Raw genomic sequence first — 12251 nt, forward strand, 5'->3', positions numbered from 1 at the left:
CTGGCAGAGGACTAGTGCTAATCAATATATTAGAGATCTATTATATATATATATTAGAGTTGATATTAGGATAGAGTGATGTGCAATGCTTTTCTTATTTTTTGTAAAAGAATAATGTGCACTGTTTCGTTTTGTTTGCATTCTATTTAAATGTACAGGAGTGCTGTGTGTCCATAAAGAAATTCCCTCGGGGGACAATACAAATCTTATTTTGTATTGTGCGTAGTTCTTAAGAAAGGCTCCGATTTTTCAGGCTGGATTTTACTCTGTTCTTGAGGCTATACTTCCACCTAGTGGCAGTATATATATCACTCGTGTGTGGAGCCGACAGGAAGGCCGAGACTCGGTCGCGTATCGATGGGAAATTCTGTGGTGCTGCACTAATAACCACACGGTTGATCCAGCTCGTCTTAGCTCACCTTAGATCGTTTTTATTGAGTTCATGTATATCCGCAGGGGATGCGTCAGCTCCCCCGTGGGAGATAAAAGGCTTGGAAAGTCAGAAAGGGCACCGGCACAAAAAAAAGTACATTTTTCAACTTCATGAAGCTCGTCTAAAAGCTACAAAATACACAAGACTTTTTTTTTTTTTAAATAAGAAACCTAGAAATGGACCTCCCACCTTCTAGGACTCGACACTACCAAGATCCGCAGGCTCTCTAGATGGGCAACGTGCCCTGGGGCCCCAGAAGCGCTGCTGGGGGCCCTTGTCCTGGAGCCACTCTCCAGAGTCCGCGGGACACCAGGCGGCGTGCCCTGCTTCCCGAAACGTCCCGCCAGTTTCGCCAGGCTCAGTGCCCCCCCCCACCGTCCTGCCAGGCCCCCACTGGCGCTGCCCCTTCGCCAGCGACGTCACCTCCTGCCCTGGGCCTCCCCCTTGCCCCCGCGCGCGGGCTGGAGGCCGCCCGCCGTGCCGTGGAGGAACTGGTGCAGGAGCCTGGCGTTGGCGGTGCTGCCCAGGATCTCCGCCAGCCGGTCCTGGCTCAGGGCGGCCAGCTGGGCCAGGCTGCCCGCCTGCCTCATCAGCGCCTGGCAGTTCTTGGCGCCGACGCCGGGCATCCTGAGCAGGAAGTCGTAGGGGCCCGGGTTGCAGAGGTCGGCGGCCTCGGGCACGGTGTCGGAGTCGGCGCCGACGGCCTGGGCGGCGCCGGCGCTGGGCTCGGGCCGGCCCCGCTTCAGCTCCTGGAAGAGCTCGGCGGCGGCGTGGGGCGAGGGGCACCAGAGCAGGCGCAGCCGCGGGAAGTGGAGGGTGAGCAGGGCGAGCCTGGAGGTGACGTCGCCAGCGGAGATCTCCAGGCGCAGCTCGCCGCGCCCCACCAGCGAGAAGGGCCTGGCCGGGTCGAACTCCACCAGCAGCACGGGCCGGCGGTAGAAGCGGCACATGGCCAGGCACTGCGAGTAGAGCCGGCCGCTGCCCAGCGAGCCGATCAGATCGCTGACGCTCTTGCGCTCCACGCAGGTGTCCGGGCACAGGATGTAGTCGCCCACCTCCAGGGTGACCGGCTCGATGTCCAGCCCCCGCCGGTGCAGCAGGGAGGGCAGCTCGCTCCGGAACTCCCGCATGTCCACCACCACCCGCTGGGAGGCCGCCGCCGGCTCCTCCTGGCCGCCTGCCGGACACACGAGAGGGGGCTAGTCAGAGGGGGGGGAGGCGGGACTCTTGCCAGCGTTTTGACCGAAAAAACCTCAGATCCCGCCTTTCGAACCCGGATCCGGGCGTTCTCGTCTTTCGCGAGGCAGAGGAAGCGACCCGCCGGTGACCGGAGCGGACGTCATCCCCAGCTGGCCCGCGGCGAGGAGGGAGGCCTCCGGAGAGGCCATAGTAACTGAGCAAAGACCAATCACGGACGTCCGATAGACTGCCGCGGCCTAACTGCAGGCAGCTACAGCCACGCGCTGATGACTGGCCTCTCTCTCTTACAAACACCAGAAACCGATGTCACGTAGCGTGTTGAAAAACCAAAAAAATCGGGAGCGATATACAGGTGTATAACAGGCCATGAACCACTGGCGCACGGAAAAGCGCGAGAAGGCGAGGCTCAGAACGACAGGACTGGCCAGTTCCCGACTGGGTAGCAGTGGGGATCCACGGAGTCCACAGCTCGGGGCTCATTTCCCGGCCCCCTGCTCACCTCTGCGCTGTATCTTGCTTACAGTAGGCGCAGGCGGTACTCTCGGGTTTGGCGTTTAGTGATTCGCGGTGTGGTGCACCGAGAATCCACAAACGGGGCGCGTGTTCTCACGGCTGCAGACGGGGGTCGGCGTGCGCGAGACTGCAAGACGTGCCTGCTTTGCGCGAGCTGGTGGAGGTGCTGGCGGGCTCAGCGTTTCGGACGAGGTCCAGGTTGGTGTCTCCCCTCCCCTCTCTCTCCTCCGGGACCACCATGCTGGCCTTCTCCCTGAACACGCCCACCGGGCAAGGGAAAAACACAGCACTCGGATTCAGACCCCCAGCACTAAGGCATCTCACTCTCACACACACTCTCACACACCAGGCTGCACGCTCCCGGTCTGCGCCGGCTCTGGAAACCATGATACACGTCTGAGAGTCTCAATCCAAGCAACCAGTTACTGTTCTGACATTCCCATGCGGACATACAGAAATCAGCCTTCGATTCAGAAAGGACAGAGCAAAAAAGATTCAGTTGTTCTGGCATCCAGTCATGGTAGATATTCACTGCTCAATCAGCCGGAACTCTGAGCAAATGGCTGCTTGATTCACTGGAACACTTATCACTTTTACTCCCGCTTTTCCAATGCTCACCTGATCAGGTGCTCGAAGGCTTGCTTCTCTTTGCGCAGGGCTGTCAGGTACCTCTGCTCCTCAGTGGAACCGCCATAGATCAGAAAATAGACCCTGGGGAGGCAGGTGAGACTCTTCAGGTCAGAATTAACATTCTGTGTAATATCGGAGTGTGGACAAAGGCACACGACACACAAAGTGTTTTCCAATCTTCTCAGAGGCACCAAAAGGATCATCCTGCTCCGAGTGACCCCCCGCCAGCCTTTAACTTTTAACAGTCAAATAAATGATAAACTGAGCTGAACCAGAGGGCATGAGTGAAAACTACTAGTACATTTCAAAAGCTCATTTAAAACCAAGAACAGGAGGCACTTCTTCAGCTCTGGGCAAAGACAGAGGGTGGTGGGAGTGAGGAACAAGATACCCAGCCATGCTGTTGAAGCTGATACCCTGGCTTCCTTCAAAAACCAGCTGGCTGAGATCCTGGGATCAATGAACTACTGACAGGAACGGGTTAGACGAGCCGAATTTAATAACCCTTCTGATGGTGTTATGTTCTAGCCCTTGTCCAGCAGGTTCTACAGAGAGTTACTGAATTGTAAGCTACTCAAGACATAGAACGAATGAACGGTGTTTAGTTAAACGGATGATTTGCAATTTGGGGATCAATTTCAGGAACAAGATCCTGAAGTTTCTCTAGCCCTCTGGGATCACAGCACCCTGAAACGAACAGACCGCCTCCTGAATTGGTCAAACACAAGCAAGTGACGCTCATCGTGAAGAAACAGGCGGCAGGGGGTGAGCAGGGGGTTCCGTGTGGAACGGAACGGGATCGACGCGCGGGGCTGGAGCACGGAGCACCTGAGCGGCTGGCCGGGCCGGCTGGCTTTGTAGACCTCCAGCTGGCGCACGAAGGGCAGCTCAGCGTCATACAGGACCACGTAGCGCGGCTCCACCTCGTGCAGTACCCGCGTCAGGCTGTAGGGGTCGCTGCAGCCCAGCAGTGGGTGGATAACGGTCAGGGGCTCCTTCATGATGCCGTAGTAGGAGTCCGAGGACAGGTTAAGGATCAGCCCTTCCTCCTCCTCCTCTCCCTCTTCCTCCTCCGGCATCCCTTCCTCCTCGTCTGCGCTGCTGCCCATCGCCCCCCTCTCTGCCGGCCCATCCTCCCTGCCGTCTCCCTTGCCCACCATCTGGGTCAGGGTGAGCGTGGGCTTCTTGCTCTGCTTTTTCCCAGCTTGGGCTCTGGGCTTCTTGGCCTTGGTGCCGCCTTCTGCTCCTCTCTTGCCCTTGGCTTTGGCCGGGACCCTCTTCTCCCCGTTCAGCTCGAGCAGCGCCTCCTTCCTGCCGAAGGTGCGACTGTACAGCCGGTTTAGCAGAGCCTCTGGGCCACGGGTCACATACTCCTGCAGCTGGGCACAGGTCCGATCGTCACTGGCACAGATCAGAACCCTCCCTAGGGACCGGGACAAGACACGGGAGCATCTTCAACTTGTTCCTTTCGGGAACTTGCAAAGCAGCGGATGCAAAGCGCAATCCCTTTAATTAAAAGGGATCCAAGATGGTTCGCTCAGTGCTATCAGTGGATTTATGCCCCGAACCCTCAAACAAAGACAAATTGAACCTTTTTACTCATTTTAAATCATCTAACAGAATTTTTGATAAATTCTTCATATGAAGAATGGAAGATTGAAAGCCATTATTAATTAAATCTTTATTAGGCTAATTAATCCAATTTATCTAGTGTTTGTGTATATCGGCCACAGTGTAGTCCCGTACTTCCTCCAGCGAGGAAGGGCCTGTGCTTCCGTCTGACCTGGGCCGAGCTCGGAGCTGCTGTTCTCCTTCTCGATCTCCTGCAGCACCTCTGTCAGCGCCTCCCACTTGGGGCTCTTCTCCAGCACCAGCTCCTTCTTCACTTCTGCAACACGCACGCACGCACGATGTTAGCGTCACAGTCCAAAAGTGACAAAGAGGCCACAAGTGGAAGCTATGGGGAAGTGTATTTAAAACTCAGCACAGAAAGCACTTTGTGTGCTCCTGTATGGTCTAGTGGTTAGGATTCCTGGTTTTCACCCAGACGGTCCGGTTTCCGACTCTATGTAAATTGGTCCCAATCTTAAATTGAATTGAATTTCTATGCAAACGGCTGCAGGAGTATGCCACAACAAGCTTCCCCGCCATATTGCTGAGGCTGGGTGTGAACATCAGCGCTCTAGAAGTGTTGTGTGGTGAGTTGCACGAGCGGTTCTGCGATCACCGGCTTCTCCGTTCTGCTCCTGGTTCGTCGTGGTTCCTGCCTTTTTTTTAAGGCCATCCTTCGGTTCCAGGGTACGGAAAACCCGTGATCGAGCGTTCACAAACATGGACGTGCTGGAGTCCAGGAAGAGCCAGCCTGCAGGAACAGAAGTTTCGACGCACGTTAGCACTTAGCACTTTAAGCCGGCAATTAGTTTAGACAAGAACAAAGTCATAACAACGCGTCAGCTTGGAGATGCTCCTACCCTGTGTCCCTGATGCTCTATAGAGCACATGCCATCCAAGGTCAGCCTTTTAAAACAGTTAAACGGACAATTAACAATGTTTGTCACAGATTATGCTGCTGCTGCACGGAAGGGAGGAATTTAAGAGCAAACATCTTCTACACCTCAAACTACATGGAAACTCCTGCACTGGGTCCAGGCTTCCTTATTTCTTACCTTCAGCTCCCTCACGTTCTGCTTGCCAGATGAAGGGTGGTTTCACTGTACAGAATCTGATTTGATATATTTCTGTCTCACAGGCGCTGTGAGACCCTAGCTCAAACTCTATCGCCAGTTCTACTGTCATGACAACCCCCGATTCAACCACCTCCTCCCCCCCACCTCTCCTGTGCGGCCTGTCCTGCTCTCTCCTCTCTCGCTCCCCGTGCTCCTACCGGAGTTGCTCCCGAAGGCCTTCTGGCTGCTGCGCAGGGACTCCAGCAGGTTGAGGAAGGTGACGCAGTCGTACTGGGTGAGGTAGAGGAGCAGGGTGCGCAGGATCTTCAGGTCCTGCACCAGGGACTTGGTCTTCGCCCCCAGCTGGTGCCACAGCGGGTCCAGGTAGTGGCGGATTGTCTGCCAAAGCAAAGACAAGTCTCAACTCTGCAGGGCTCGACGTGGGGGAGCCAACACCTTTGGTGACATGCACCTCTTATAAAAAGCAGCAACACTGTACAAACACATTTATCATTCAATCAACCAACAAGTGAAGAACAATGACCCACAGAAAAAAGACTTAACAGCAGATGAGTGCAGTGAACAATGAACCGAAGTGGCCTGCCTTCCCTGGCTGTTTCATGAAGACCTGTGGCCTTCCTGGCGGACGGACAAGCTGATTTTGATCTGTTGATTTTCTTTAAGTTTCTCCACATCCTTGGCCAAGGCGGTCAGACGGTCCGTTAGCCCGGGTGAGTTCCGAGAGGTGCAGGGCCTGACATCAAGGCTCTCACCTTCTCAAAGGAGCGGCCCAGCGCGTTCTCCAGAGAGAGGTCCTCCACCTCCAGCGTGGGGTTGTAGCGTTTCAGCTCCTTCAGGCAGGCGTTCATGATGTCCAGCACCGAGCTCTGGATGGCGCTCATGCCCGGGGTGAGGGACACGCGCAGCTCCACCACGTCCGGCTTGTGTCTGTCCAGCACCGAGTTGACGGCCGCGTGGAACCTGAAACACACAGAGAGAACAGGGGCTCTCAGCGCTGCTGGTATCATTGCTGCACTGCAGCTGAGCTTGCCAAAACCCTGCTCTGCTCTGCAGGCCCTCGCCTCGCCCTTGATCTTTTGCTTTAGCAGGTGAGGATGCTGGGTAAGGGAGGATGATGCTTTGCCTGTGCTTGACAAACTCGTCTTGATCACCTGCTACGTAGGCACTGTGCTTAACCCCTGCCCGATCTGTGCGACTCTCGGTGCCCCTCCAGCCCCGGGCGTGCGGAGCGAAGGCCGAGCCTCTACCTGGGCCAGAGGAAGAGCTTCCTGACGAACAGGTTCCTCATGACGCGCTCCACCTGGCAGAAGCCGGAGCTGAAGGCGGTGGGCTTGTCCGTGAAGGCCTTGATGAAGCCCGTCTTGTTCTTCTGTCGGTACAGCCGCAGGATGAAGGCTTCCTGGCAGGATTCGATGATCTTGTGAGCCCGGTACACAAGAATACCTAGAAGCATTTTTTAAAAGATAGTTATCTATTTAACTTCATTCAGCCCTTCTGCATTACTGGAAAGCGAGAACGATCGTGCCTGTGTCTGCGATGACAGGGAGCACCCTGCATGGTGACAAAAGGGCATAACAGTTCACACAAGCGGCTGCCTACAGCCTCTTCACTTCCACCTCGAGACGCAGGTGAACCTGAGCTGCCGAAGAAGAATCCGACCGGCTGTTAAACTCCCGGAAGAGCTGTTCCGACGTGGCGACGGGGCGGACCTGTGATGAGGCTGGCGGGAATCTTGTCCGTGAGGAAGTCCACCACGAGGATGCGGCTGGTGACGAAGAGGACGCCGCCCCGGGTGTAGACGTCCAGGCGCTCGCTGCTCGGCACCTCGCTGGTCACCGTCCTGGGGAGGTGAGAGACCCCCTCGGCCCGCAGCTTCTCCGTGAAGTACTCCTGGAAACACACGCGCGCGCAGTCACCCAGCGCTGGCAGAGGTCAAAATGGGCTGGGGATTGCATTTTGAGCTTGTGGGTTTTTTCAGACATTTATGAGTAGAATGAGCAACAGAAAAAGTTGTACCATTACTGGTAAAAACATACCTAATGTACCTTTCCATACATATGAGCACCCACTAACATACCCAATTTATGACAAGAATTCTACAGGATATTGTAAAAACCCAACCACCGTCAACAGCACGAGAGCAAAGTGGTTTATAAAACAAAACAAGCCTACTCCGTCCAGACAGGTTTCAAAGCATTGACTGCAGTAACAATACAAAGGATGTAGTTTGTATCTTCTTTATGCGATGTTCGGCTTTTAAATATGTTTGAACCACCACATAAGTGGAAATATAAACGCTATCGACCCAGTTCGTTCATACTCAGTACTGTAGAAATCCATCCATCCATTTTCTAACTGCTTCATTCAAATCAGGGTCACAGGGGAGCTGTAGCCTGTCCCAGCAAGCAATGGGCTCAAGGCAGGGTGCACCCCGGACCGGACGGCAGTCCATCGCAGGACACACACACAGTAAACATGCCAGAGCCAATTTTCCCAGCGGCCAACTAGCCTACCACTGTGTCTTTGGACGGTGGGAGGAAACACATGCAAACGCAAAGAGAACATGCAAACTCCACACAGACAGCACCCCAGGAACTGAACCCGTAACACTGCAAGGCAGCGATGCTCACCGCCCAGTGCAGAAAACTTTCATCATAAAATTTTAATGACAAAGATGCACTGGGCGTATGATTCTACACATATAATATGATTTTATTTGTGGCAAGCCACACAAGCACTTGAATATGAATGTCACTTTCTCTGCTTATCTTCGGGAACAAGAGCGACCTTCCGAGAAGTGACCCACGGGCGGGGCAGAGGTGTACAGCATCCTCACCTGTTCGGGCGTGGTGGTGTTCAGCAACAGCACCAGACTCCCCTCTTCCGAATAGACCCGCAGGAACTGCAGCAGAATCCGGTCAAGGCCCAGCCCCTCGGCCGTGACCAGCAGCCCGTCCGAACCGAACAGCGAGAGGAACATCTCGGTCTCAAACTCAAGCAGGGGACCCGTCATTGTGAGCGATCACCCCGCACTCGCCCGGCTGGGGGTCACGGCAAACAACAGGGCTTCCTCCACAGACAGGCGGGTCAGACGCTCATATCAGGCGAAAAATAACGAACTGAGCGCAAGAGAGCGAACGTAATCGAGCTACATCAGCGCAGGTCCAAGAAGTACGAAATCGCAGGATTTATTTGGTCAAAGTGGCTGTTGTGGGCTTCGGCATAAACGGTTTCCTGAAGGTTTTGTATGGCAAATTATTATGACACTTTCTTTCCGTGCACTTTTTCGACCATACAGACGGCGCTGACATCCCATCGTGTTCTTTGAAAGATCGCCCCGTTTTAAAGAGTTGCATGAAGCAGACTGAAGGAGGGCATTTTATTTATTTCTATCAGCATGAAACGACCCGAACATTCATAAAAACGAAGCCTCCATCCAGTATTTGAAATTCTCCCTTTAATTAATGATATTTTAACACCGCCGGCTTTCCCGGTCGTGGAAGACACCCCTGTTTTGAAGTTTCGCCACCACATCACGTGATTGACACCAGCTGCGGAGCAGGACGGACGCCCTGCGGGGACATTTCGAACGGGAGGCGAAAACAGCGACAGCGACCTCTGCCGGATGGGGGTTAGAACTCAACATCTAAAATATAAGATACCTCTGCTTTTCCTTGTGTCCATCGGTTAGAGAGTGTTGCGCCTGTATCAAGTTCAAGTTCAAGTTTATTGTCATTATACTCATATACAGGTATATAGTATAACGAAATGCTATTTAGCTAGCTCTCGGACATACGTAGTACAAAGAAAACAAACACAACAACAACAGTACAATTGTATAACAAAAGAAAGACAGAGACAACAGGCAGTGTGCAAAAAACAACAACAGGCGATGTGCAAAATCACTAACAGGCAATGTGCAAAGTGTTGTCAGATAAATGCATTTATACGCTTTGGTACACATTCATCTCAAATAATGTCTCGTTCTATTCGCGTTATCTTATCCCAAGTTCTGGAAAATGATACGGTTCAGAGCAGACTGGATCGTTCTTGAAAACATGAACAACTGCCTCCACTAGGTGGTGCTATTGTTCTGTGTTTATTCCTCTTCCACCAGTGGGTGTCTTTGAATTCCGAGGACGAATTAACCTTCGAAGACCTGACCGACGCTGTTACAGCAATAAAACCCTTGCTGGAGGTAGGTATTTCCCCCCACTTTGCTCAGTTTTAAAGTAACTCTAACGAGCCCTGCCCTGTCTCTGCGCCAGGTCGCAGTGCAGAAAACAAAGAAACGGTCCGGCTACAATGCTCGTGTTTTCTAATTAGACTGGTTTCCATGTGGATTTCCTCTCGAGGGGCGGTTGCTGGCATCACGGTTCCTCGATGAAGATAATGAGGCTCTGGTGGGGAATATCACTGTCTTGTACGTGGAAGAAGACGGTCTCTACGGCTGCGTGTACAGAACGAGGAGTGTAAGCCACACCCGATCTGTTCGGTCAAGCCAACATGAACGATCAGTCTCGACGGGGCCAGATTCGAGTCTCTGTATTGTTAGATTCTGGAGTGCTTTCAACGACTTCCAGCTACGCTCTCAGCTTCTTAATTAAAGGAACTGCTTTTCAAATGATTAGATACACTGCCAAGATGTGGATCTACTGAATACAGGGCGCGAAGAATCCGATTATATAGTCAAACATCACATGATGCACACTGTCAGGATGTGCTCCTCCGAATACATACGAATCAAATGAAAGCATTATTAAAGCGCGCAGATGCGCAAGCAACATCAAATAAAAACCGTGCAACAGACTTCCCTCAGCTGATGCGCAGGTTAAAAGAGAGGCTCCTTCAACACTAGAACAAAACGCTCATATGACGAAGTGTGACTCATGCGTGCAGTTTTCCTTCCTGCGACGCGCTAATCCGTCAGATAGTAAAATTAGCCGGCGGCCCACGCTTCCCTGTCCTAGGAGGTGTGAGACTCAGTCGCTCCCCAGAATAGAGCGAGCAGGTGGGTCTGAGCGGAGGAGGCCGGGCCTTTCTCTCTCTCTCTGGGAAGGAGTGCGCGTCGCCCGTGCCAGCCGAGACTTTCAGCCGCGTATCTCGGTTGCGCGTGTGGTGACTCATCTCTCTGTTGCCCGCTTTTCATTTAGTTACCGCTCGGAAGTAGGAGAGACTCAGAAACCAGATCTCATGGTGGAGGAGGCGCGGCGGGCGGGCTTCGGGGACTCGGGGTGTCCAGATCGCATCTCCGGGGTGGAGGAGGAAGGAGCCAGCCAGCCAGAGCCTACAGCTCCAGCCATTTCCGGGAGTCACGTTTTCCGCAGAGGGTAGCTGTGAGCCGGAGTCTGACCCGGACTGCGCCCTGGGCAGGAACACGAGTTGCTTGCTCTTAAAGCTGGACCTAACTGTGCAGCGCAGGCTGTTTAAGTCTAGCAAAAAGCTTAGCATGATGCATTCGTCTCAGTCAGGACTGGACGGCAGTCCAGGCGCTGGGAACAAACACCCTCCTGGGGTGCACAGAGGACCTGTAAGCAGACTGATATACTGTCTCACCCTCGCTATAAGAAGAGGCTTGCATATAGCTGGACTCACAAGACTCCAAACCCACGCGTCTCACGAATATATGAGACAGCGGCTTGTGCTCACACCAGTTTACTGCTAATACTGACAATTATTGGAAAATAAATAAAACCCATAATCCGGCGGCAGATGTCAGCAATTCAGCTGCCTGCAGCAACTAACGGGCGTCCTCATTCAGCATTACTTCCCGGGTTCGGGCTGGTCGCATGATCTTCCACAACAGAATCGTTTAGCGGTTTGGTTTCGGAAAGAGAGATAAAACGACACGCCATTTCACACACACACACACACACACACACACACATTCTGGGGGCACCTTGCCTCCGAGGTGCGGGTACCCCAGGACTCCGAAACAGTGCGCGACCGCCGCATTTATCCAAGCCGGTGGCTGTTGGACCTTGCGGCTGCGTGTAAAAGCAGCTGGGGGCCCGATGGCAACCGGTTGATTGAAGGGGGTTTGGGGAAGGGACACGTCAGGCTAGACACGAGAGAAACACCGGCACCGGTGTCAACACTGGCGACAAGTACTTTCAAACGCCTTTCCCTCGTATTTCTAATCACTTCGACGCGTGTAACGCCTTTGCGAAACACTTGGTGAATTAATAACGTGGGGGGAAATTAAGAAGGTATTAAGCACAGACTGCCGGTGCCGGAACAATGGAGGCGGCTTCACTGAAATGGCCCCGTTGTGCGCTAAACCGATTACTTGAAGAGCTCTCTTCCCTATCCCAGCAGAGCGTGAAATTCCCTTGTATTTGTAATTACCGGCTAACTCAATCAACTGCGCTTAGTAAACTAGTGGGAAAGAAAAAAAACAGCCCAGAAAAATGAGTCGAGATGTTTTACTCGTCAGTGTTTTGGGGGACACCGGCGACCACCGGTTGAAACATTATAAATACCGATCATCCTCCCGGGACCTGTCATGGCCGTGCTGAGCGCGCGGTAATAGGCGATGATTTGTTGGGTAAATAATATAAAAACCAATTAAATCAGTAGTTTACAAGCTCCAACAGCTTTATGTACAAAGCCTGTCAGGCTTTTGAGCACAATTAATCATTTTGAAGAAACAGCTTTGTTACCGAGGCCGCGGTTGTCTTGCTTGAGGATGAGCTACTATGAAAATGTGAAAGGGAGGGGTGGTGTAAAGGCAATTAGGATTCCTGGTCTCTGAAACCAGGCTGTTAGTTAACTGCACGGCTGGAGTG

The 12251-nt window shown here is 53.1% G+C and overlaps 1 protein-coding gene across 1 annotated transcript; it reads right to left on the reverse strand.

The window, feature by feature from the left end:
- Window positions 1–409: 409 nt before the first annotated feature.
- Window positions 410–9000, reverse strand: ercc4 (excision repair cross-complementation group 4). Its single transcript, XM_088937011.1, has 11 exons — window positions 8300–9000; window positions 7173–7353; window positions 6711–6906; window positions 6216–6423; window positions 5661–5841; window positions 5004–5138; window positions 4560–4664; window positions 3605–4199; window positions 2765–2857; window positions 2287–2399; window positions 410–1610 (listed from the first exon to the last, which is right to left on the reverse strand). Exons 1-11 carry the CDS (start codon window positions 8474–8476, stop codon window positions 853–855), a joined length of 2742 nt encoding a protein of 913 aa, XP_088793137.1. The 5' UTR covers window positions 8477–9000; the 3' UTR covers window positions 410–852.
- Window positions 9001–12251: the final 3251 nt, after the last annotated feature.

The sequence above is a fragment of the Atractosteus spatula genome, chromosome 18, assembly GCF_055471065.1.
Source record: "Atractosteus spatula isolate fAtrSpa1 chromosome 18, fAtrSpa1.hap1, whole genome shotgun sequence".
In the NCBI taxonomy this organism is placed as follows: domain Eukaryota; kingdom Metazoa; phylum Chordata; class Actinopteri; order Semionotiformes; family Lepisosteidae; genus Atractosteus; species Atractosteus spatula.